The sequence below is a fragment of the Aedes aegypti genome, chromosome 2, assembly GCF_002204515.2.
Source record: "Aedes aegypti strain LVP_AGWG chromosome 2, AaegL5.0 Primary Assembly, whole genome shotgun sequence".
Lineage (NCBI taxonomy): Eukaryota > Metazoa > Arthropoda > Insecta > Diptera > Culicidae > Aedes > Aedes aegypti.
The window spans coordinates 170,757,830-170,785,575 of NC_035108.1; the positions used below are offsets into that span (position 1 = coordinate 170,757,830).

At 38.4% G+C, this 27,746-nt stretch overlaps 1 protein-coding gene across 1 annotated transcript; it reads left to right on the plus strand.

Moving 5' to 3' along the window:
* Positions 1-261: 261 nt before the first annotated feature.
* Positions 262-15,940, plus strand: LOC5571717. Its single transcript, XM_001659811.2, has 5 exons — positions 262-549; positions 613-1,603; positions 13,139-13,258; positions 13,333-15,569; positions 15,642-15,940. Exons 1-5 carry the CDS (start codon positions 520-522, stop codon positions 15,720-15,722), a joined length of 3,459 nt encoding a protein of 1,152 aa, XP_001659861.2. The 5' UTR covers positions 262-519; the 3' UTR covers positions 15,723-15,940.
* Positions 15,941-27,746: the final 11,806 nt, after the last annotated feature.

Sequence of the window (27,746 nt, forward strand, 5' to 3'; positions counted from 1 at the left end):
CTCCTCGTAACGCATAGTGTATGAATATTTTTAAATTTTGTATAAACTGTAATATATTAAGGACACCCATCCACCCCCTTCAGCGTTATCAGGTTTGTGAATTAGCCCACTGGTAGGAAAAAATCGACGGCAGATATTAATGGATATATATATATATATATATAGTTGACTGTAGTTGACTGGGAATAAATTCTTCTACCCTAATTCGGCGAGTTAAATCCCGTTCATTAATCCCGCCTCCATTTGTCATCCCAAACACAAACACAAAGCGCAGATTGCACAGTGATGTAAAATTCAAAACTACCGACACATTTTTTGTGTTCTTCAAACGGTCGCCATCGTTAAAAGTTGCGTTTTCCAGCAAAAAGTATTTTTGATTTGATTCATTTGTGTTGAATGCAGTGTCTCAGTTGTGAAAGTCTTTTTTGAAGGATTTCTGGGGAATATTTCAATACCAAGTGCCGGCCGATAGTTCAGCTCTCCTTGTGACAACAGTGACCGTTGGTGAACCGGTGGATAATGGATTCCAGGGCGTCCGATGTTTTGAAGGTAATTACGACAGATAGGTGGTCCGGTTCAGATTCTTTTCGAATGTGATTTTCTTAATTACAGAAACAAAGATATCTAGCAGCTCAGACGCTGCAAAAAGCGGATGACATGCGTGAGAAAAGCCCGTTGAACGGAAAAGGCCCTACCAGGAGTAGTCGCTTTGTGCTTTCTCCGCCCACGCAAGATTGGGAGGACACCCGTAGTGACAATGGATCTATGCTTCAACCCAGACAATATAGAGCTGTTAACATCACCGAACTGGAAGAAGACAAAACCATACACCTGCAGGCCACTCCTCAGAAAGTATCGTTTGAACCTAAGGAAATAGCGGCTCGTTCAACTATGGAAAAAATCGCGGATCAAACCCGAAGGAAACTGGCGATGGAGCAGATGGCTCCGGATATTCACGCAATTTTGAACAACAGTATTGCTCCGGAAGTCCGTGAACTCAGTGGCATGTACAGTGGAAGGTCGTCCACCGATTCGGCCGTACATTTACTGCGGTCTGATGATCGACCGGACGTTAGTCTACCGCGAACTGCGGACATGAGTCGCGTCTCGGCAATGAGAGAATCTATTTCGTCAAACGCTTCCAAGAATGTTCAGGGAGACTTCTGGGATTTGCCAGCGAACGAAGCGGCGGCGCCGTTTGCCAGTAGTTGGATGCAGAAAGAGCTAACCCAACTGGAGGATATCAGTTTCCATCCGGCGGAAAGTCAGCAATCGCGTCTGATGGCCGACGAATTAGCTTGGGAACAGGAGAATGCCATTATTCCGCAGATGAATGCAAATAAAGGATCAAAAAGTGGTATTTCACCGGTGGAACGGTTGAAGCTGCCCCGAAATTTAAAGAATCATGTGGACTTTTCCTGCTTCTCGGGATATTTGGCACAGGAGGAGGCTGGACCGATGCACGCAACTCGTATCGAGGATAGCAGTTACTGCTCGGTCGGGGAATACTTCAATAAGATGTCGGACGATTTGAAAGGAATGATCTCGCAAACTAGCCCGCCTCGCAGAACTCCACTTCCGCTGGTGGATGTTAGTAATATAGGTATGTATAAGGAATGCAAGGACTTTGTCTATATTTTAAAACAAGTCTCTAACAAGTCTCGATTTTCAATGGGAGGTCTTTCAAGTCTCGTGACAAGCCTTACAAGATTGTCAGAGGTCTCATACAAAAAGCAAGACAAAGGAAGGGAAACTTTGAAAATGTTGTGTACCCTGCAGCTTCAGCACCAAAACTTACTCTTGCAAAGAAAAATCTCCAAAGGTCGCCAATTGTCCTCTATAAAAAATCTTAACATAGATATCAATAGATATTTCTACGATAAACAACATCATCAAAGACCGCAAACAGAGCGGTAATGATTAATCATATGTTTAATAACAATTTGCTGTAAAGAAGTCCAGAAGTTGATGACTTTGGAGATGTCTTGAACGTCTTGAAGTATACAACAAATGTGTCATACATTTGAAAATAATTAGCTTAACCCATGATTAAAGAAAAAACTCCAAATGGAAAAGCTTTTTGCATGATGCTCTGACCGAAACAGAGCTCCGCGCTCCATTGGTCACCACCAGCAAGCAAGCAATTTGATTGATTTTCAACGTGAACTGTTGTCAGACTCTCCAGTATTGTGCACTTGAAAATTCAGAGTTTGGCTTCGTTTTATAATCACCTTAAGAAGGACATCCGAGAGAACCGATGGTGTACTTTTCATTGCCCCTGTCATTAATGACATACAAGCAAATCTATGCTAGCCAGCTTCTTCTGAGCAGTTACCTCATTAGGGCGGTTCAAAATTTAAAAAATGTTTGTGAATCCAATCTCCCATATGCTCCTTACCATCCTTACCATAAAAATAGTGTTCTGTGAAATTGTCAGCTTTCCAGGTGGTGATTTAAATGTGACAATGTAGGTTTATATGGAAATTACTATGGACAAACCATAATAAAGAAATTTGCTGAAGAAAGAAATTCGATCCGACGGATAGTTTCTCAACCGGTGGCCCGCGGACCCCTGGGGGGTCGTGACAACTTTACATGGGGTCCGGGAAGCCATTGTATAAATGTGTCATTTTTCACAGATTGACTTGTTCAATTTTTATGTACTCAATTTCTGATCAATACTTGCAATGTTTTTCTGCCAATAAGAGATTACAATTTCAATGTTATCCTTCCATGAAATTTTTATTCAGGTGTGACAACGAACCTTATCTCTTTCCCCCTGGCCACGATCACAGGGTTTGACGGTGCCAAAGTAGAAGGTGCACCATAATAATACCCGTCTGTGAAACATATCACCTTCCCAATACTTTGGCACACCTCCAACGGTTCATGATTTATCATGAAACGGCTGCATTCAGGCGGAGGATCTGTTAATATGTCTCGGCATATTATCAGGTCCTCTTCGAACGGAGGGACCGCCAGGGCTCATTAGTTACTTATAAACCAGTGCTGTTTGTTTGATGTTTCAATTCGTTTACACGAGCTGTAGCATCCTTTGTACTAATCAGCAATGGTGGTTAAGTTTCGAAGCCAACGTGTGATCAATCGTTTTATAATGCAATATAAGAATGGGTGTTTGGTGGAACTGTGCGTTACACTCGTCGTTATTAAATTTAGTGATTGTGAAGGTGCTAATAGTGATTTTATAATTAAATCTATAGTGATGAAAATTTGAAAATTAAGGTGGAAGTGATTCTGATAGTTTTGTTAAAAATAAAATAATAATGATGTGAACTCTACTAATTTAATAATGACCATAATACATTGTGCAATCATTTTTCTGAATATAAACTTAATTGCCTAGTTCTTCAAAAGTGCATGATAAAAGTGTTAATATGTAATGACAGCGAGTGCAGAAGAATGGATCGAAGTGATTTTTTTTTAATGTAACTTTCTTGATCATAGTTCTAAATCGTAGTTTGAATAGTAATGACTCTACAGCAACAAAAATAATGATACATTTAAATTACTTAGTAATGCTAACAGATGGTAATGCTAAAAGATTTATATGAAAATGGTGTGATGTGAAAAGTGATATAATAGAAAGTATATCTGAAGTGTATTACGAAAGTTGATGAGTGATAATCGGTGATATACGTGATAGTGTCGAAAATAAAAGTGACGTTAGTGAGTGATGAAATGAAATGGGGAATGAGGACCTTTAAATAAAACTATTTCGTTCTTCACTTTAACCACTCTAGTAGCATTTCAGGCTTTATCATAGTTTGATAGTAGTCTGAACTACTAGACTGCAAAACTACGGCAAGGGCTGATTGCTGCTAGCGTACACAGTGACCATTTGAGCAACATTGCTTAGGAACGTCTGTGTGATGAACGCAATAGAGGCTTATAAAAGCAAATGCTGGGAAGGAGCTTAGGGCAGATTAAGAGTGCCAGTACTACCCCTATCGCTACCGACAAAAAAAAAAAAAAAAGACAACGAACCTTATCTCTTTCCTAGAGATATCTATAGGAAACTCGTGACATAATTTTGGCTGAATCATTGGCAGGTTTTTCCAGCTTCCTGGCGAGACCCTCGGAAAATTTCTTGAAATTTTCTAAGCGAACTGTTGAAGGAATTGGAGAAATTTGAAATGATTGCTTCTTTGCATTTGAAAAAAAATCTTCTCTATTTCTAAATAATCAAATAGTCAAAGATTCACGATCGGACAAGACTTTTGAAGAATTCCTGGCGAAATTTCAACGAACTCCTGCAACGACCTTCAGTTGACTTCTTTGAAGTTTAGTGCAAGTTTATGATATTATTCCAAGCAGCTTGCATGGAGGACACCTAACCTTTCTTTGGGACATTTCTTGGCAAAAATTTCGAAAATTATGATAGCTTGAATTCTTAAAGAAATCTAGTGGAAATCTTTTGGATTTCGAACAGAACTTCGTTGTACTATTGATAATATTTTCAACAAGCCAGCAAAAACTTTTATTAAAAGCATCTAATCTACCTCTTTTTTTATTTTGGCAAGATTCTTCTCACAAATTTATTATCAAACTATTAGAAAAATTTCAAGTAAACTCTTGGCTAGATTTTTAGTAAATTCAGTGGACTTCAAATGATTTTAGCAGAAGTATTACGTTATCTTCGCTTTGGTTTGGCATCCAGTCTCAAGGAATCAAAGGAAAACAGGGATTTTCTATTTTCCGACGTTTCGGCGCAATGTATTTTGCCTTCTTCTTAGGATAATAGTGTTCTGTTTTTTGTCATTATGTGTTTGAATCCAACGTTAAATTGTCTAATTATTGTTTTACACATCACGTCGCTAAATTTATGTTTCACTACTTCGGCGTACTGTTTCATGACTGTTATGAAACAATACGCCGAAGTAGTGAAACATAAATTTAGCGACGTGATGTGTAAAACAATAATTAGACAATTTAACGTTGGATTTAAACACATAATGACAATAAGTGTAGAACTAGCCCTCGTGTGTTAAAATACACTCAAATAAAGATTAAAAAAAAAAAAAAAAAAACATAATGACAAAAAACAGAACGCTATTATCCTAAGAAGAAGGCAAAATACATTGCGCCGAAACGTCGGAAAATAGAAAATCCCTGTTTTCCTTTGATTCCTTGAGACTGGATGCCAAACCAAAGCGAAGAAAACTATAAACAGTCGATAAATCAAGCTATTACGTTATCTATTTGTACACACGTATGCTAATTTGGAGAATTATCTGCATCTGTCTTAAGTAGGTGATCACTTAATCACACCTTTCTATTCCTAAATCGCTAACTAAAGTAACGGAAGGGTAGGAGGCAACTTCCTTACATCAGTCTAAAAACGTACTACTTACGAATTTATGCCAATTACTTACTTTTAATCACATAACATAAGTGGAACTCGAGTTCAAAAGTGGTACCCACTTTAATATTTGCATGCTGGTATAAGGACATCGAAATGTCAACAGAATTACACCACCAATACATCAATCGACGTTATTGAAATGAATTAAAGATAACATATATCCAGAGTGGTAACGAAGGGAATGGAAATAACTATTTTTGGTACAACCTTATAATAAGATTTACGCCATTCATATCCGAGAAATAAGATATCAATGTTGTTAGTATTTTTCGGTGAATGAATGGAAAAATTTTGGAAAGCAAAAGCTTTTTCACGTTATGAAAATTGAAATATTTTGATAGGAAATAATATTTTCGAAAAGATCACATTCTGTGGTTATGAATCATGAATATTGAAAAGTATGATAGACAACATTTACATTGTATGAAAAAATAAATGTGTTTTATCTTCAAACATTGCTTCCCAGCGTTGCCGAACCTCCCCCGATCTTAATGTCTGTAATCTTTGCAGCAACTGGTCTACTGCTCGAATAATTTTGTTTTTGATTACACGGGTAGAAATCAGAATCCAAAATCATGATTATGCACCCGGATATCATGATTCCAGTGTGTTTTCATCTCATGAAAATACACCATGATTTGGACTCACGATATCATGAGTCAGATTGTCGTAACGCGACACAAGTTGCAGCTGAGTGCTCGAAATCATGCATCGTATGCTCGAAAATCATGATTCACGCATCCGTTTCGAATCTATTTATAATTCTGTCAGTCAACCTGATAAAATGAAAACAAAAAAAAAACAAAATTTGCTAGGGTAAGATTCGAACCATTAACCTTCAGATTGAGAGCCACGTACTTTACCACAGTACCAATCTATCGTGATGAATGATGGGTGATCGATGCGAATGAGTTGAAGCAAAGTGCACCGCTTTGTGTTGTCGCTCTGGATGTTACGTTTATGAAGAATCATGATTATGACTCTAGAAACCATTATTTGTCGTCTTGATATCACGACCTAACCAATTTATGAATTTCATGACTGGTAAATCATGGTGTGGGAATCAGATTTTTATCCGTATATCACTTCTAAGTTTCACATATGTTAGGTGTGTCAATACTATTTTTAATGAATTACAGACGTGACTTTTGGGTGTGCCAGGTTCAAAATAAGGTTTTTGGCAGGTTTCCATAAACTTCCATGTCAAAACCATCCATTTTAGGGGTCCGCGGGATGTTTGTAGAATTTCAAAGGGGGTCGCAGCTGCAAAAAGGTTGAGAACCACTGACCTAGAAAGCTGAAAATTTCACAGAACATTATTTTTATGGTAAGAATGGTAAGGAACATAAGGGAGATTGGATTCTCAAACATTTTTAAATTTTGAACCGCCCTATTACCTCATTTGTCTTGAGCCACCATACCAGTGAAGCATAAGTAATTTTTGGTCGAACTATTGCTGAATAAATCCAGTCGCTGTCCCCAAGTTTTTCCTAGGGCTTTATTGCAGACTCATAGGGCATTAGTACCCTTACTTATGACCTTGCTCAAATGAGAGTTCCAGTTCACCATAGTAAGGGCGATAACACTCCTCCTTGAGGACATCCCTAAGTAGATCTTATAGATATTTGCGCACCTCCTAGATCCGCAGAAATTATCCGATCCTTGAGCATAGTCATAACCCATTCGATAACACTTTTAACCAAGCCCCTTGCTTCCATGGCTGAACTCATAGAGTTATAGGATGCATTATCGAATGCGCCTTCAATATCGAGAAAAGCAAACACGACTTTTTCTTTGGCTTCAAGAGATTTCTCGATTTTATTTACCAGCGACTGCAGCGCCGTAATGGCAAATTTACCTGATTGATACGCAAATTGGTATTTACAAAGGAGGCATTTCTATTAAACTTGTTGACTTGCTAAAGTCATCAATTATTGTTTCCATTGTCAAAACAGAGGAAAGGCTTGTCTAAAAGCTTTGGGAGTTGTTTTATCCTTTCTTCCCGCTTTTTGAATGAAAACAACTGGAACCTTTTGCCACGCTTATGGAATATATGAAAGCGAAAAACTTGCTTTGAATATTTCGGTTAAGAGCGGACAAAGCGTCTCGTTTCCTTGTTGCAGTAAGCCTGGGAAAATGTCACATTTCCCGGCAGATTCGAAATGATGAAAAGAACTCAATGCTTATTCAACCCTCTAAGGCGTGAAGATTTCAAAGCTTTCTGATAGGCATTTATCGGCCATACATGTTTTGCCTCATCTGAGACCTGTTCTTCATCCGATCGATTCAAGGAAATGAGTTCTCATCATTATTTCCAGTATTTCAGAAGAATTAACAGTAAAACTGTCGTCTTCTTTTTTAAGGCTACCTAAACCATTTGAATGGTCTTTTGAAAGGACTTACTGCAGCCTTGCAGCTGCAGGAGCGTTGTTGATGGTTTCACATATCCGTCTCCAGTCCTTACGTGAATCTAAAGTGATCTTTGCTCTATTGAACAACTGCCTGGATTTCTTCCTCAATCCTGCCAACTTGTCATTCCATCAAGGCACATCTCTGTTAGATGACCTTTGTTGAATAGGACAGCTAGCATGATAAGATGAGACCATTTGGCATTTTCCAGTTGTGAAACAGTCGTGAACTGTTCACCGTTATACGAATTCTTATTCGTTAAATGAAAACGATAGAGATCCCAATTGGTTTTCTATGGGTTTCTAAAGCTTTCTGTTATTTCTGATCCAGCTTTAAAATCGAACCGGATTTGTTTATGATCTGACAATGATTCATCATCAGAAACATGCCAGTTCACAATCTTCTCCGATAGCAGGTCGCTACAGATCGTGAGATAAAGAACCTCTTGTCGGATAGAGTTCACAAAAGTAGGAGAATCCCCTCTATTACATATGTCTATGTTGTTAGACGAAATGTAGTTTAAAAGATCTTCTCCTCTTTTATTAATATCGGGTAGTGCAAAAGGTTAGTTTAAACTGATCTTTTAGGGTAAAACCCGTGTTGATCCGAAGAGATATAATTCTGACAGCTCGCAAAAAGAAACTAGTAGATGATGATTTCAAAAACTTTTTGAACACTGGAAACATTACAGAAATTTTACAGTTAGATGGAAACAGACGCTGTCGCATTTTATCAAGAGACAGGATGGAATTTCATCCGAGCCCGCAGCGGATGAATACTTCAATTTAGAGTTGGCGGATTTAACCTGCTGGTGATCGATTTGAACATTGCTCAATTCACATACATTCTATGGTACATCGCGGCACGTAGCTTCTGCTTCGCCATCAGATGCAACACAGCTGTTAAAAGCACGCTTAAAATGCGTGGCAAACAACTAACATTTTTCGGCGGATGTGTTAGCAGAATTGTCTTGTAGAAACATTTGTACAGGTAAGCCGTTTTCATTACGCTTGGAGTTCACAAACGTTTCGACTGTATATTCTTGGTAAGGTACCGCGGGGCAAGTGGGTAAATGGGGTAAGTGAAAACAATTGATATATTTCACTGAATATGTGAAACAACGTTTTGAATTCATGCGTAAACCTTTGAGGCCATTGAGAACATTACGATAGGTAAGAGATTTCTGAGATTTTTCAGCCATTATTGCATAATAGAGCGAAAAATTGTTAACCTGTCAACTGTTACTCCGTAACAAGTTGGCGGCGTATAATCTTATTTTAATATTTTCAGTGGAAAAAAGTTGCGGAAAATAATTTCCTGCAGCACTTCTTAGTTGTCCTCTGTGACAGTTTCAAACTGCAATAAAAAAAGTTTTAGAATTAATTCGACGTAGACCTAAAAATAACTAAATTTAAACACCGTCAATTTTCTTATCAGGTGGGGCAAGTGAAAAGTTTATCATTAAAGATTGAATTTGTGTTTTCTCTTTAAGTCGTTATAAGTAAACATGGTTCGCAATTATCATAGAAAAACATAACGTGCTGATAATTCAAGAAACATTATACTCAAGCGTTAAAAGCTATTAGAAATCGTAGAACTTCTCTAAAAGATGTTGCCAAACATTACAATATTAATATGTCTACTTCGGGCAGCCAATTAAAAGAAAGACGTTGACTGAAAAGTTGCAATATTAGAGAACACACGGAAATCTCGTGGAATGTCTATGTAAAGCTAGTTCAAAACATAAAAATGGGATATAGGTCTATCCACATAAAAAAGATTCTAAATACTTTATTGAAGGATTCCGTTTGATTTCTCCCGAAGAGTTATCCGACGTCATATCCGACTTTCTCAAAAACAAATAACGAGCGGTGGGAATTATACAGAGCAGAAATGCAATTGCTGTCCTATAATGTAAGAACTAACATTGGAAATGTTGCAGTTTTAATGTTGTCGAATCATTTCAACTAACATAACTGAACAGAAGAAAATTCAAGTGAAAAGAATAACATTTTCTTTGTTTACATATTACTTATGTTATTGTTCATTGGGAAGCCTTAACAAATGTTAAAGCTTATAGAAATCGTAGATATAACTGTTTATTTTTGAATTTTATATTCAAAACGGTAAACTTTTCACTTGCCCCACTTTTGGGGCAAGTGAAAAGTAAGGAGACATTTTTCAAAAACTTTTTCTGTATTTTTTTCTTTAATTTTTCATAAAAATCAATTTCAGCATGCTGCTTATATTTGGTGGGAGTCAAGCTAAAAAATATACACGACCTCATTTGTTTCAATTTAAAGTCTCTAGAATTTGAAGAATCTCAACTATTCGAATTCCATTACCCACTTGCCCCACGGTACCTTATAAAAATCTGTTATACACCCGGTAGTTGTTGCTCGCATGATCAAATTGTTGCTTGGCTGCAGAACTTCCGTAAACATTTTGACCTAATGCGTTCAAGCTTCTTAAAGCGAGCATTAGTCAAGGGAGGCGTCTACGAACAAGAACGTAATCGGACATTGTCCTGGTAATCAGGTGAATGAAGAGGTTCACGGCGTCGTCTAAGTTCGGGGATCAGACCGATGAAATCGGCCTTTCTGAAATTCAAGTCACATTCGTTTGACATATCTTCAAAAATCAAACGGGACGGAATTTTTACTTCTACGGTAAACGCAGGATGATCAGCATCAAGAAGATCCAAAGGTTGGTTTAATATAGAATCAGTGATCAGGGCTGAATCAAGAATCCGTCCGTTTTGATTAACAATTCCATAGATTTGATTTAAATCGCTTAGACTGAATCCATCAAGAAGTGTGGCGCATTGAGTCGAAATGTGTGATTCTAATGGGTTGATTTGCATACGATTTCTTGTTGAATAGTTCCAAACAAGCGCTGATTGATTATAGTCACCGAATAAGAAAACGTGATCCTGTATTTCAAGATTCGATTGAATTAGCTGGATTGACTCAACATGTCTATATATACTTGCAACATGTGTACTTGATTTAGGGCGGGCGTAGTACCTGTAAACGCTTCGGAAGGACATATACTATGGGAAGCTTTACCTGGACCAGGCAGTTCGTTATGCTGGTGTCCTGAATCCGGAGACATCGTGTCGGTTGGATCAGCTACGGTTTCTTGCTGGTGTTCTGAACCAGCCGTTCGTCGAATTGGTGTCCTGAGCCTTGACGTGTTGACTGAACTAGCTGCATTGTAAGCTCCAGATTCACAGCAAAGTGGAGTGATCAGCTCTCAGCTCTGACTGCTATGTGGAGTAGACAATCCTTTGTCTTGACTTTTCCAAACGCTTCAGATACACCGGACATTAATTACTCCAGGAGCAATGGTTGATTTCAAGCTGTTGATCAGCAGCTGTGCTTTATTCGCAATTCGAAAAAGTTGAAATTTAGCGTGACATAATTTGTGTACTTTCCTTAAAAAACCTTTGAGAAAATCTACATGATAGTATTCAAGGATTTTATTGATGATCTATATATTAGAAATTCATCTAAAAATATACCTTGATTTCCACAGAAAATAGGGAGTACTGCCAGAGATTCTATCAAGAGTTCAACAGGAGTTTTTACAGATGTTTCATCAGAGATTAGTATAGGATTCCAACAGAGACGTCTTTGATCCCAATCATTGATAACTCCCTCGAGACATTCCTGGATAAATGCTTTGAGTACTCCCTTGAGAAACGTCTCATAGATTGTTTTCTCATAGATGTTCCAACCCAAACCCGAGAGTGATTATCAAACCGCGTAATTCGAATGACCAGAGAAATACGAAGAAAGCGTTGAGCGAAAAAGTTAAGACGTGTTCCGTAAAAGTAAATTTTCACTTTGAAGTCACATTTTCAGTGTTACTTCTCACATTATGGGACAGCAATAGCATTTCTGTTTTGTAGAATTTCGACCGCTCGTGGTTTTTAATAAATTGTGAAAAATTATTTCTCGGAACGGAATCGTTCAATAAAGTATTTAGAACTTTACTTGTATTTTTTTACATTTATAATTAGATTTACATCGAAATTTCAGGGGATTGCCGTGAAGTTTTATAGATTGGAACATTTCTAGGTACGTCTTCCTTTCAATCGACTGTTCGAAATAGACACACTGTCGTAATGTTTGGCGGCCTTTTTGAGGTGTTTGGTGATTTCTATTAGTCCATAACGCGTTGAGTAAAATGTTTTCTTATTTTAATATTTAGCTCATTCTGCTTTTCTATGATGATTTCGAACCTAACTTATAACTACTTAAAGAGCAAACACAAATTCAATCTGTAATACGAACATTTTCACTAAACCCATAACGTAACGTAATAAACAATAACATTACTTACCCCATTTACCAACTTGCTCCGCGGTACCTTATAAGACTTTGTATTGCTGTTTGCATTTGAAATGCAATTCTTGACTAACGGTGCTTCAAATGTGGTAAGACAAAACAATCAAAGGACACCTAGCAACGATGAGCAATATCACCGCCAACCTAGCAAAGAAAAGTTATCTTTGACACCGCATTTCTTGTGGAAAATCTTACCGCGTTTGGCGTTCCCGCATTTGATATTTGCATTTCAAACGCACACAGCAATATATTAGCTTAGCTTAGGCTGACTACACATATCAATGGTTGCTATTCCGTGATTGACCGAAGTCAGTGAAAATGCACAAAGAATCAACTAGAAGTTCGGCTGGGATTGGCCATAATCTTCTTCAGTGTGCATAATTCAGTGCCTCTATTTATACAGGGTCAATAACGACGCCGGCCACGTCCTTGCAGTCAGGTGGGATTGGAGGAAGGAATGTTAGTGTGTAACCTTTGCTATTTGGAGACCGTGTTTGCCTCTGCATCTCCACAAAGGTTACTGGGAGGGATGTTTGTTAATGGGGAGGATCGTTGGGTCACAGGATTCACTTTGATAAGCGATTAGACCATGACCTCAAACGCACACAGCAATATATTAGTAGATGAAAACTCGAAGTCGAGTCTAGTACACTACTCTGAAGACGGCCTTAGGGCTCATTCGCAAATTTCATAACGCTGGAGGGGGTGGGTGGGTGTCCCAGGGATGTTACAGCTCATACAAAATTCGAAAAACATTCATACAAAATGCGTTACGAGGGGGTGGGTGGGTATCGAAAATGGCCATTTTCGGCGTTATGAAATTTGTGAATAAACCCTTACAGTTGAGGTCGAAATACGCGTATCTGTCAAAGAATACAAACTCTAGTGGAATTAAATGATATAGTACTAAATTCGGGTTTTCATCTAGTTATAGGTATTCCACTAAACAGCTCGAAGATTTATTATCACTTTGCATATTATTTGTAATTTCTAGAACACACAGATGAATCCAACGGGAAGACTCCGGCAAAATCGAGAACAAATCCGCAGTCGTTGTCAGACACCACTGACAAGGAAAATTCTCTAAGTGTGTCTAAAATTATGAAAGCAATCGGTAGGTTGAATAATTAAAACTATGCTATCAAATCATAGTAATACCAATTCTCCCTTCAAATATGAATCTGCCAGATGCAATACACCTTGAGGACTCGCCATCGGACTTCATCAATAAAATTCAACATCTACGTAAAGGAAAATCCGGTCGTGATGGACTAACAAGAGAACGCCCAAGCATGCCGTCAACTCCTAAGCCACAATCGCCAGCAGTGGTGCACAAGACTGCATCTTTGAGAACTGATTTGGCTTCGGTTGTGCAAACGCCATCCTTCGTTAGTGACCTGAAAGAGGCAAAACAACGTGCCTTGAAGCCTGGTAATCTATCCGATACAGCTAGTTTTACGGAATCTCTATTAGAATCATCGGCCTTCGTTCCGATAGATCCCCGAGTGATCACGTCTAGCCCAAAAGAAATGTCTGCACCTTCTTCAGCAGCCAAATCTGTACAAAGCGAAGTTGACGGAACTTACAATGTCTCGACCGCAAAGAAACCATTTTTGAATACATATCGTGTATCGACAGCTACGAAACTATCTGAAAATCAACTGGATCTGCCTCCGATCCCAATGATTCGAGAAGCCCCGAAGTGTCAGAAAAAAATTGCCCTAGAAGGTCCACCGGTTAAGCCCAATCGTAAACGAAGGTCCAGTTCTGCCACCCGTCAGGAACTTTTGGACGCCGAAGAGAAGCGTTTGGATGTTGCCAACACACAACAGAAAAGATCTCGATCACCTACAAACATTGCAGAGCTGAAGGCAGTATCCAGCCAGTTGACGGTCTACAACGAAACACCAAAAAGTTCCATTCCATCGCAGCGTTCAGTGCAACCAAAACAGACGAATCGGTCGTTTCTTTCGCCTGAGCCAAGAAATCGTGACATTTACACGAACGACAAATCTCCCTTTACCTCTCCCAAATCGATTGGTTCGTCAGACTTGGGAGAAGTCGATAGAGCCGCCTATTCGGAACCATCTAAATCCCCAAAAAGATACAACATGCTCGGGTCAGCTCGCTCCGCCTCCCAGTGCTCGGTTGCTAGTAGTGAATTTAGCCATAGGGATGGAGTACTGCCCCTGAAAGCTACCCATTCCGAACTGTCTTGGCCAAGTACAAAACTCAGGAGAAGTGAGAAAAAATCAATACAAATTAAAAATATGTCTAATAAGAAGTTGATAATCAAAGCATCTATTACTGGGCCCGGTTTCCAATTGTGCGGAACTGAACAAGTATTAACTTTGCACAGTCAGGAATGTCGCACGGTCACAATCGACTTTTGTCCTACCGTAATAGGACCTGCAGTTGGGCTTCTTAGCTTCCTGCCTCCACATGACAACTATGCCCATCGTTCGGTTTCCCTTTTCGGTTACGGCGGAGAAGCTTCCATTCGTGCAGAAGGAATTCAAAAAGGACCAACTGGTCCTTATTTGGAACTCGGTCAAGCTCGAAACCTTGGGCGGCCACTAGAAAAGTCTTTCACGCTATACAACAAAGGAAGCCTTCCGGCATTTGCGCGCATTGCTATCGATATGAAGAAAGTTGACCAAACTTTCCTAGCCAGTGCAGTATTCGTTCAACCACAAAAGGTCATTATTCCACCAAACACTTACGTCCACATCAACGTCAGTTTCAAACCACGTCGGCAGGAAATCGCCAAAATTCTCCAAAAACACGTTGACGTACTTTCGATTACTAATCTCCATATCATCTGGGGCGACGAAGCTACTCGTCACCGAATTCGGCGCATAATCAGCATGATCAAAAGAAACGACCTTCATGAGGAAAATCTCTCCCCACTGGCATCCGTGTGCGAATTTATTCCCAACGAACGCGAGTTCAGCGAACTCGATTGCTTCGCAGAAAATCTGTTCCAAACTGTCCACGAGCTGTTCCTTACATTCCGTGAATACGAGCTGGTCTTGACAATCGATCGAGCCCTGGACGAAACCATGATCGATTTCACACTCACCGAAGACAGCAGTGCCCTCTTCAAAACCATGTGCATCTCCTCGGAGGGAGGTTCTCCCCGTCTCCCGGAAGACATCTCCCCAGCACTACAGTCAGCGAAACGACAAAGTGGCGAGTCTTGGAGCGTACGGCCAACATTCCTTGAATTTTCTTCTTCGGAACGCACGAAGCAATTCGTCATCAAGAGCAACTTTTACACGACACAGTTTTTCGACTTGAACTCTAACTTTCGTCCGCTGTTCAAATTTTCGCCCATGGAAGGACAGATTCGACCCGGACAGGAAGTGATTGTAAATGTGAATTTCCTAACGGGGCCACAGCCGCAGCAACCGGTTTTCATTGTGGTAACCAGAAACAATTTCCCCCATGGAACTAGAATGGAATCTACTAACGTTGTCGTGTTTCTTCATTTGTAGGTCTACATTGAGAACGAGAAGATCACCATACCGGTGCACATTCGCAACCGAAATCGATACGAAACCGGTGTGGCGCACTGAGATGAAAGGCTGCTAGAATAGAATACTAAGATAAATTATATTATAATATTTTAACAAGCTTATTGTAGTGATCATTTTTTTTTTTTTTTTGTTATCTCCTTAATTTATTTGTGCTTGCGTCTTGCTTGCACATTCATGTAACCCAGTGCACTAATCGAGGTTCGCTTCATTCTTTCCTCACTTTCTATTGAAATAAAATGTGCATTCATAGCAAATTATCTTCCGGTATTTTCTTTGGAGAGAAATTGTTTCGGCGTCTTCTGCGCTATTATTTCAAATTGTCCGGAAGGTATGATCGTGCAGAAAACTTGTTTGTTCAAAGTAAGGGTGGGCGAGATGGGCCACCTAAGAGAAGAATTTCCATAACTTTCATACTTTCCCAGACTTTTTCATACACTAACATAATTACGAAAAGTCCTTAAAAAGCTTTTTGCATCAATCGAAAAATTTCTAATTCTAATGAAAGGGAAAAACATAAACTAATTGATTAAATTATGTTTTGAGCAAAAAATCGCTTGAGCCGTGTAGTAATGTTCACGGAATTTCAAACCAAGTTGATTTTTACATAGGTTAAACATTTTTTTCCCCGAGCAGCAACATAAAACAGATGGAAGCAGTTTTTTTGATAATTGTATAAAAATGAAGAAAAGCCTCAGAAATGATCTCTGATGCTTTTCATCATTTTTATACAATTATCAAAAAAACTGCTTCCATCTGTTTGGCCGAATTTCGCTCGTTTGGCCGAGCAAAGCTATAATCAAATAGCTACAACGCTGATGATGATTTTTTGTATATGACGGCACGTCATGTATAAAAGAAATGTTAAAATCTATTAGTTAATTCAGGACGAATTTGTGAGCTCCCCATATCGCGCCAAGACTCTAAGCTGATGGTTGATTTGTCTCTGGGTTATCAACGGTTCTTCTTCTTTCTGGCATTACGTCCCAACTGGGACAAAGCCTGCTTCTCAGATTAGTGTTCTTATGAGCACTTCCACAGTTATTAACTGAGAGCTTACTATGCCAATGACCATTTTTGCATGTGTGTGGCAGGTACGAAGATACTCTATGCCCTGGGAATCGAGAAAATTTCCTTTACGAAAAGATCCTCGACCAGTGGGATGCGAACCCATGACCCTCAGCATGGTCATGCTGAATAGCTGCGCGTTTACCGCTACGGCTATCTGGGCTCCAACCTGGGTTATCAACGGTGTGCTAGGGTTTCAAGTGTTTTTTTTTTTAAGATTTCTTCAGAATTTTTCTTTCTTTTAAGCATTTTTTCGTGTTATACTGGCAGAGCCGTAGCGTGGCCTCATGGCGACCTTGGCGAACCGCGATTTGAGCACCCCTTTTTCAAAGTACATTTTTTTGCAGGTTCACGTAAAATTTCAGAAAATTATTAAGGATTATTTTCAAAACTAGAGTTTTCCTGTAATTATTGTTCATCAAAATTCTCAAAAAAAGCATGATAAAACTCAAATAATACTGTAAGGCTATAAGGCTACTGATAAGGCTTGTGCAAGATCTGTCAAATCTTTTATACATGTGAATTGTCTGAACATCCTCAGATTTTTTTTTAAATTTAAATGAAATTACTGTTTATATGGTTAGAGACGAATTTGAAGACGCTACTTCATTAATTCTCTATAAATTTTCATTACAATGTCTTGTTGACTTAAAAAACGAGGATCAGTTGCAGCATATATTAAAAAAGTACTCGATAAATTCTGTTTATAATCCAGAAGTTGTCGAATACTTTTGCCTTGAATTATATTGACGATTCGAATGACAATTAGAAGTTCAGCTGTCAAAACATCGTCGAAGTTTGGCATCGGCATTCTAATTTGGTGCTTCGCTGACGCATAAGGATTGCCTTTGTCGGCGTAGCATTTCGGTAGAATGCTGACGCTGAACTTCGGCGAACTTTCGGTGATATTTCATTTCTCTCATGAACTTCGGTCTAAAGTGAATCTGAATGCACAATACCAGAATAATTTTCAAGAATTTATGTCAAAGTTGCATTACAAATTTGTATGAAAGAGTTTAAAGTTTTCACAATAAATTTATGTAAAATAGTTAAAGATTTTATTTTCAGGAAATACTCAAAGAGACCAAACGAAGTTTCATTAACATATAGTAAAAAAATCAATCAATCAAATCGATGTTACAGATTCAAACATTTATCGATCAGTTCGGAGCATTGTTTTGGAGAAATAAACAAATCTGTTGTTACAAAAATACTCTATTCCACTTTTTTTCACTTTTACCCTTTTTTCAATGTTTTATAATTATCTGATAATCCTTTTCGGAATACTGTGATAATTGCGCGCAGGATTGAATCAAATTTTTCGGTGAGACTTTGTGTAAATCTGGGTTGAGGTTCTGTGAGAACACCATTAACCACACCAAAAAATTCTGCCTAAAATTATATCTGGAACCTACCTAGTATTCTTTTATGATATTGGTTATAGGTAATATTTCTGACTTATTTTTTGAGGAGATGATGTGCCGAGTTATTTGAAAATCCTTCCGGCAGTTTATGGAATCGTACAGTTTTAACTTCCAGTTAATGGAATTTAATACCAGTTTAGAATTTTATAGTTATTTTTAAAGTAAGCACTGAGGATAAGCTGATTTATCATTGCTATCGAAAACTGTTTTCTAAATTATTGATTTTTTTTTATTGATAAGTCAGTATCTCATGAATTGTCTATGGACGAAGCATTCAACTTAGTGCTAATAAATTACATAGGAAGAACGACATAACTTTGCTTGTGAAGCTTCATAAGCCCTCTATCGCTGTTTATGCCTATGACTGTTTTTTCTAGATACGGTGATTTCAGAAAAAAAAAACTTGTTAAATATGTATCTCCAAAAAATTTCGTCACGCATTTTGGCGCCCCCTGATGGCTGGCGCCCTTGGCGGGTGCCAACCTGGCCAACTGCACGCTACAGCACTGTATACTGGTTATACAATTGGCAATAATTTAGCTTATATGGGACTGTCCATTAATCATGTAAGGGTATATGGAGGAAGACGGGGTCTGAGATTTCTTACGCGTCATACAATTTATTTTTAATTTTCATACAAAAATTCTTACCATGGGGGGAGGGGGGTTTGAAAAACCCCGAATAATGTCTTACGTAATTAATGGACCGCCCCTATCTTGATTGAGATATTTTCCTTCTTTAAATCATCGGCAGTTCTTTATCGAGTCTAGTACACGACACTGAAGACGGCCTTACAGTTGAGGTCGAAATACGCGTATCTGTCAAGGGATACACACTCTATTGGAATTAAATGGTACAGTACTAAATTCCGTTTTTCATTTACTTAGTTCTTTGTAGTAATGCTGATATAAAGACTTTTGCATTCCACTTGCTCAAATTTTTATGAAGATTTTTCCTTCTTTTAATTATAGGCTGTTCTTTTAAAAGAGAAGTATTTTTAAAAGTTATTGTTAAGGCTCATAATACGTTCATAAAAAGTCTTACTCAAAACATATTCTTTTAGCTCAAGGGTTAACTTGATCATGTCTTGCTCATCCAAGATTAAGATTGTAACGTGTGAACTGAACTCTACACCATTGTTTGCGTATAGCAGTACATCGAACGACTCGATGAATACTTACGTCAAAGAAGCTCACTGTATCTGTTTTGTGAAAAGAAGAAGCCAAAACTTGTGATTGCTAGAACTATGAAATAATTTACTTGGTTCGATTCGAGGGATCGAAGCAAACCGATGCTGCAGAAGCTTAGCTTAGACTGACTACACATATCAATGGTTGCTATTCCGTGATTGACCGAAGTCAGTGAAAATGCACAAAGAATCAACTAGAAGCTCGGCTGGGATTGGCCATAATCTTCTTCAGTGTGCATAATTCAGTGCCTCTATTTATACAGGGTCAATAACGGCGCCGGCCACGTCCTTGCAGTCAGGTGGGATTGGAGGAAGGAATGTTAGTGTGTAACCTTTGCTATTTGGAGACCGTGTTTGCCTCTGCATCTCCACAAAGGTTACTGGGAGGGATGTTTGTTAATGGGGAGGATCGTTGGGTCACAGGATTCACTTTGATAAGCGATTAGACCATAATAAATAATTTGACGCAAGCAAAGGACACTACTAACGTGCCACGCGAGCGATGCGCAACACGATTGATCCTGCTCACATCACCCGCCCCCGCAAGAGCAAGTGACGCGAGCAAAGGAGCAAACACTACTCCGAAGCAAACCGATGCTGCAGAAGGACTAATTAGTCGTAAACCGTTTTGTTACTGTCAAAAGATTACTACTGATGACTGTTTCTTAAACTAATATTAAAGAGCGAATTATTTATAAATCGATGATGATTTATCCTTCTTTAAGAATAAGCTGAATAAGTTCTTTGTAATTAACCAAACTGCATGCTAGCTATAGTTCACTATTGTTTTCAATTTCGGCTAAACGGCATTCGACCAAATGACCCGGAACCATACGTTTTATTCCATAGCCCAATAAACTGATGTATTACAACCATTGATACACTGGCACCCTAATTGTAAATATAAATTGTGTTTTAGACAAATAGAGTATCGTAAAGCTGGGTGAATAGGAACAAAGCGTTAGTTAAAATAATACACATATTTAATAATAATAATAACATATTTTTTGCAATTTCTCATCGTAATAGACTGATTTTCATCACGCCAATCTGTCATGAAACAGCCTTTTTGGCTACCATTCGACTATTCTCGGCATCCAAAATTGAAACATTAAATTCATAGTATTCTTCTATCAACATACTTCAATGCAAATCCTCACGTTATACCAAAATGTAATATTCTTCGGCAAAGTTATAGCTGAGAAGATTTTAGGTGAGTAGAGTTTGTGAGCTTTTCCATTGAATTATATGTAACGCAAATGTTCGGTATTTCCATAGTAATCTGAGCGTGAGCATGAGCATTGATGACTGTATAATAGAGTGATGCAAATTTTTAAATGTTGACTCCCCTATGCTTAAACTATTTATATTATGGTAAATAGCATCCTCCCAAAGTTTGAAATGATTCGGAAGAAATTTGATTGTGCACAAGCCATTTGAAGTTAATATGGAGATTACTATGGAAAACGCCAACTTTTTCTGTTCACGCCTCTATCTCTTCGACATAATATTTTATGGAAAAGTGAACAACCTCTGCTCACGTGAAATCTTTTCAGCTACAACTTTGCCGAAGACCACTTTTTGATTGGACCTCAGGATAAATTGTTATTCATCATCATAAAGTTGGTTTGCATGTAGCATGCTTCACCAACTGTTCGGCAGGCAACAGTGGTGCTCTTGGCGGGAAGAAAGATCAAAGTAATCCAGGCTACTATGTTCTACAGCAAAAAAGCAGTGTTGGTCTGAAAGTAATTGAATGATCATTAGAGTGATGCAAATTTTGATATTTTAGCTCCCCTATGCTTAAACGATTTTTATTATGGTAAATAGCATCCTTCCAAAGTTTGAAGTGATTCGGAAGAAATTTGACTGTGCACACGCCATTTGAAGTTTATATGGAGATTACTATGGAAAACGCCAATCTTTTGTGTTCAGCCCTCTATCTCTTCGTCATAACATTTTATGGAAAGTGAATACACTCATCTCATTTGAAAACTTCCCAGCTACAACTTTGCCCAAGACCCTTTTTTGATTGGACGTCAGGATAAATTGTTATTCATCATCATAAACTTGGTTTGCATGTAGCATGCTTCACCAACTGTTCGGCAGGCAACAGTGGTACTCCTGGCGGGAAGAATAGATCAAAGTAATCCAGGCTACTATGTTCTACAGCAAAAAAGCAGTGTTGCTCTGAAAGTAGTTGAATGATCATCTCAGCATGATATAGACTTTGTTATCACTAATAACAAATTATCCTTACGTCCCATTAAAATGTGATCTTCGGCAAAGTTGTAGCTGGGAAGTTTTCACATGAGGTGAGTGTATTCACTTTTCCATAAAATGTTATGACGAAGAGATAGAGGGCTGAACCCAAAAGATTGGCGTTTTCCATAGTAATCTCCATATAAACTTCAAATGGCGTGTGCACAGTCAAATATCTTCCGAATCACTTCAAATTTTGGGAGGATCATTTTCATCATAATTAACATCGTTTAAGCATAGGGGAGCAAAAACTTCAAAATTTGCATCAGTCTAATGATCATCTCAGCATGACTTAGACTTTGTTATCAATATTAACAATGTATTCTTACGTCCCATCGAAATGTGGTCTTCGACAAAGTTGTAGCTGGGAAGTTTTCACATGAGATGAGTGTGTTCACATTTCCATAGATTATTATGACGAGCAGTTAGAGAACTGAACACAAAAGGTTTGCCTTTTCCAAAGTAATTTCCATATAAAATTCAAATAGCGTGTGCACAACCAAATTTCTTTCGAATCACTTCAAATTTTGAAAGGAACATTTTCTTCATAATTGACATCGTTTAAGCATAGGGGAGTAAAAACGTCAAAATTTGCATCAGTCTACTGTATAATTCATAGTTGCTACGCCGTGGTTAACCTGAATAATCTAAATTGCACAAGGAACCAACAGACAGAGCTCGAGAGTAGCTTACTATCTTCAATGTATAATTTCAAGAATTCCAATTACTATAAAGTCAAAAACGTATGGTCATCGGTGAAGGGAAGAATTTTAAGTGTGACATCCATGGTTACTAAAGACGATTAGGCTATAAATTTACATATTCTTCTTCTATTCTATTCTTTGAATTCAAAATATGTCGACACCTCAGATGACGAACCATTCGAATAGTTTGTAAATACAATACAGGCAATTTTCGTTTGAGCTATTCGAATCATATGAATAATGTAACTTAAGCGCCCAGATAACCGTAGCGGTAAACGCGCAGCTATTCACCATGACCATGCTGAGGGTCGTGGGTTCGAATCCCGCTGGTCAAGGATCTTTTCGTAAAGGAAATTTTCTCGATTCCCAGGGCATAGAATATCTTCGTACCTGCCACACGATATACACATGCAAAAATGGTCAATCGGCACAGAAAGCACTCAGTTAATAACTGTGGAAGTGCTCATAATAACACTAATCTGAGAAGCAGGCTTTGTCCCAGTTGCGACGTAACGCCAAAAAGAAGAAGAAGAATAATAATGTAACTTGAATCAAAATAGACACTTTATGCGTCGAACCAATTTAAGCTTTTTTATTTACACACATAAAAATAAAGATTTGTGTCCTTCTTCTATTTGTATTAGCATCTGAATTACAGCACGACACTAAAAGTGTTGAACCAATCATATTTTTTTGAATAAACTCATAAACGCAACATTCATACCACTATCACCACGTGTGTAAACATTTTCGCTCATTTTAAATAGAAACATGAAACGAGCTCACCAATCGACAATCCATTGTCGACATAGCACCTCCAAATTTCTTCACTAACGCGCTTAACGCATACGGGCTAAATGAATAACGAACCGTCTTGCTTACGCTTTTCGAAGCAAAGGCATTTTCCATAGTATAAGGTGTTCATTCAAAATCAGTTTTCGAATTCTCGCAATCGTATTTTTTCTCGTATTGACCCGTAGGTTTATCCACAAAAAAAAACTGCGTAGTAACCTGCTTTTATTATTAATTAAGCTGAGATGCAGGCTCTGTCCCAGTAAGGACGTAATGTGCAGTTTTAAGCGGTAGTCTCGAAATTCAACATGTTGGGGGCTTACAAGATTAAAACCTCATTTTACCACTTTGAACCCAAGATTGTGTCAAAATCCAAGATGGACGCCATATTTTTTCACTCAAAATAATTCTCCTATTCTTTATAAAGAAGTAAGTATACTTGACTCGTAGAAACAAACTTGTTACTGTTAGCGAATGCAAATTTGCAATCGAAGCAATCCATAAATTTAGTGTTAAGATTGATTTTAAATAAAAACTTTATTAGTCGCCTCTCCACATCTCGATATTGAAGGGACCATCAGAGCTGGGAATGGTAATAGTAGTAGGCTTGAGTTTTTGCGAAAATCACGTGGTTCTTCTAATACAGTAGTTCAAAATTGTTAATCCCATCAAGTAGTCTATGTTGGGTACATGAATTTTCTAAATCAGTAGTGTCATTGAAGGCTGTGAATGCGGGAAACGCAGCGGGAAATAGAACATTTTTCTACAGTAGTTTTGGGTTGCCCTTAGCATCGGGTGTTTTAGTTCGGTTTTGCGTCGTCCGATAGATTTTGCTCACGGTTTCACGCGTGTTTTCGTCGCCGGAGAATTTTTTTTCCTGTTTTGGAGCGTCTTGCTGGGTCTTGTGGGAAGGCCCAAGCAAGACGGTTTGTTTTCGCTGTCAGTTTTGCTGTCAGTGTCAGTTTTGTGTTCAGTCGAGAATGGATTACCAACTGGTGAGTTCGTTTCATGCTTATGATAACACCTTTTTCTTAAACGTAACTTTTATGTAATATTAAAACAAACTTTGTATGGTTCGTCACTATAAGTGTCGGCATTATTCCTGTTTCATATAATTTCAAATATATACATGTAATTTTCAGTTTTCGTCATTAATAAAAACGTCTTTTGAATTGTTCGACATTAGATGTTGACGTATTTTTTAAAGCTTCTACCAAAAACTTCTCGAGACAAAAATACAAAACTAGCTTTAAATATAAGTCCATGGATCGCATCACCGACCAGAGGTGACTCCCAGATCTTTTCCTCCCTCACTGATAAACACCCTTCCCGTGGTGATTGTGGAGATGCAGAGGTATTCTCGGTCTTTAGAAGCAACAATCATTACACCCTAACATTCCTTCCCCATCCCAACTGACTGTAAGGACTTGGCCGGCGCCGTTATTGATCAATAATATTAGATCTGCTAAAATTGCACTTCGAGAGTAAGCGGAAACTCCCATCCCTTATTCATTTGGATCGTAGTGCAATTCTTACCAGTTCCGATCAATCACGGAGTAGTAACCATTGACATGTACAATCAGTCTATGCTATGCTTTACCGTGCACTCTTTTTTCAATACTTAAGCATAAATGTTTTGATCAAACGATAAACAATTTAGCTACGATTCGCTCAATCAAAATATTTTTTTTCTAGAATGGAGAAACACGAAATATGCTTGAAAAGGGCCTATTTTTCTTTTTTTATTTGAAAATTTTATATAACTATATAAATATCTCGAAATTGATGCAACCTAGAAAAAATTTACTTAAGTACTTTTCGATTGCAATTTTTTTGTACTATCAAATAATCACATAAAAAAATATTGTTTTCCTCTATTTCGATTTTTTTTTAAATCTGTAATTTTTTAAATATCATAACTTCGTTTGTCCATAATTCTTCCATTTTGAAACATTGTGCAATAAATCACATAAGTTGTCCCCTAAAACATATCCAAAAATAAAAAAAAAAATCAAAACTGCGTTTCTGGAGAAAATCGATTTTAAAATTTTGTTTTTGAAATAAAAAATAATCTGTAACTTTTTTTACCGTGCATATTTTTGTCCATATAGTCCTAAGCAATACCTACAACTTTGTAGAAGATCTCAAATCGATCGGACAAACCGTTTTCGAGTTACAATTTTTTAAAGATTTGCCATGCATTTTCCGATACGCCCTTCTTAAAAATAAGGCGAGGTTCAAAATGGCGGTCTAAAAGTGCATAATGGCATTTTTGGTCATAAAGAATCTGTATGCAAATTTTCAGGCGATTCAAAAAATACAAAAATAATCGGGTTTGCGAAACGGCGTGGAACCTGGGAGGGAGGCACCGATACGCCGATACTACACACGAAATACGACACAACACTTTTCCAAATTGCAAGATAACTCCCGCTTACCAACGACAATCAAGGCAGGCTTGGGGAAAATCGCTAGTTTTCTTTTATTGTGTACCTTCGATCTTTCTGGACAAACCTGGAAAAAGGGCCATAGTTTTATGTGCATTCAATTTTAACGATGATTGGAAAACAGTAAAAAGATGCGTGTTTCATTACTTTATATTCGATCAAATTAAAAGGTACTATCGTGGCATTGCTTTTGGGTGTTGCAGGAATTGATTTTCAACCGACTGTTGTCAACTTTGTTGGAATGAAAAAAATTGTTTTGATAAATTACGCGCTTTTATCAAGTTTGTCCATTCTTCAAGATCTGGGCTCAGCAGAATCTCGGCTCACTATGACGTATATAAATTTTGTATCGGTTTCTCCCTCCCAGCGTGGAACCGCTCAAATAGAACAAATTTTTAATGAATACTAGATTAAAATTCACTCCGTTGCCGCGAAAGTTAAAAACAAACAGACGTCATTTCGTCTTTGCAAATTGTTTTGAATCCCTAAAATCTAGTCTAGTAAGTAACCTTTGATAATGGGCATATCGACATACGGAGAGAAAATCGGGAATGAAAATCATCGAGATAGGAAGATATCGAGATATGGAGAGTAAAAATGTATGCAGAATGAAGGGACCGAAAATATCATCCACATAGGGAGAGTTGTGGAAAGTTGACTATAGCTCTGCCCCTATAGGTTATGGGCCGTCGACACGTGCCTAGTAGAAGCGGAAGAAAATTGAAAGACTTGAAGCTTTTTTCACTTCAAGAATGGCGTATCCAAATGCAAGAAGCAGCGCATCCGGCGATGACGTTTTGGTACGGCAACAAACAGGGCCACCCCCATATCGAGCGGCTGGTCGGTCGAGAAAACTAGAGGAAGTTTGCAGCCAAGAACTATCTGGAAGTGTAAGATCTCTGGGAGGCTGTGGAACCAAAGCCCAATAAAGACGAAACGTTCCCCGCTGTGGACCCTCAGAAGGACATAATCGCCCGAGGTAAAAGTATTCTATTCCTCGATCCGGTGAATTTCATTCACGTCGAGGAGGTAAAAACTGCCGCCGAAGTGTGGAAGAAGCTTTCGAACACGTTCGAAGACACTGTATTGACCAGCTAGTGGTGTCTTCTCCACAAGTTAATCACGACGAATCTGGTCAGTTGTAGATCTATGGAGGCCTACGTGAACCGTATGATTTCGACAGTGCATCAGCTCATTGGAATTAGCTTTCCCTTGGATATCAGATGGATCGGCATGCTACTGTTGGCTGGCCTACCGCCGGAATATCGCCCCATGGTGATGGGACTAGAAAACTAGAAAACTCTGGATTATACCGTTTTGGCAGAGCCTACTACGGAGCCTGCTTTCGTTTCTCGGCACAATTCAAAAATCAAGCGAGGTAAGGTAACCAAGGCAACGAATACGCATGGTAAAGGACTGCAATGCCGCCGGTGTGAAAAATTTGAGCACATTGCAAGATATTCCAATGCCAAGGAACCGGCTCAGCGAAACCAATCGGACAAGAAAGGAGATGCTTTTTGCACGGTGCTATCTGAGCGAGAAGCTGGAGAGGATGATGAGTGGTATTTCGACTCTGGCTCGTTGAAGCACCTCACGAGGAATGAAATGCTACTGGAGCACGTTCGGCCGGCGGACGGTAGCATCCACGCGGCAAATAAGGTAATCATGAAGATTGTCGCGGAAGGATCCGCAAACCCGCGACCCACGTGCAACCCTGATACGATCGATGTAACAAACGTCGAGCTGATTCCGGAGCTGGCAGTAAACCATGGCATGTAATAATATAGTAGAGTTCAAAAGCTGGTGTAAACCAGATGCTCCGATGTTTCAACACATCAAATAAGGTCTCCATTACAGCTGAAGTTTGTTAGACCATAATGTTGCGAAAGTAAACTCGATTGAAACGCTTCAAAAAATGTGAAATTGTCACATTTCAAAGCAGCATAGCATCTACAAATATGTAATTCATATTGACGTGTTCCATTTTTTTACAATGCCTATGTGACACTCTGGTGGTTTTATGGTTTGGTCATAAACTAGGTACAGTGGAAACGATGCGATATAAAATTTTTATAGTGCACATGATGAATTAAATGCAAATATACTGTGGAAAACCAATAAATATATTAAATAAACAGTTGTCAATGCATTTCATACAACTATGACTTCATAATCACATA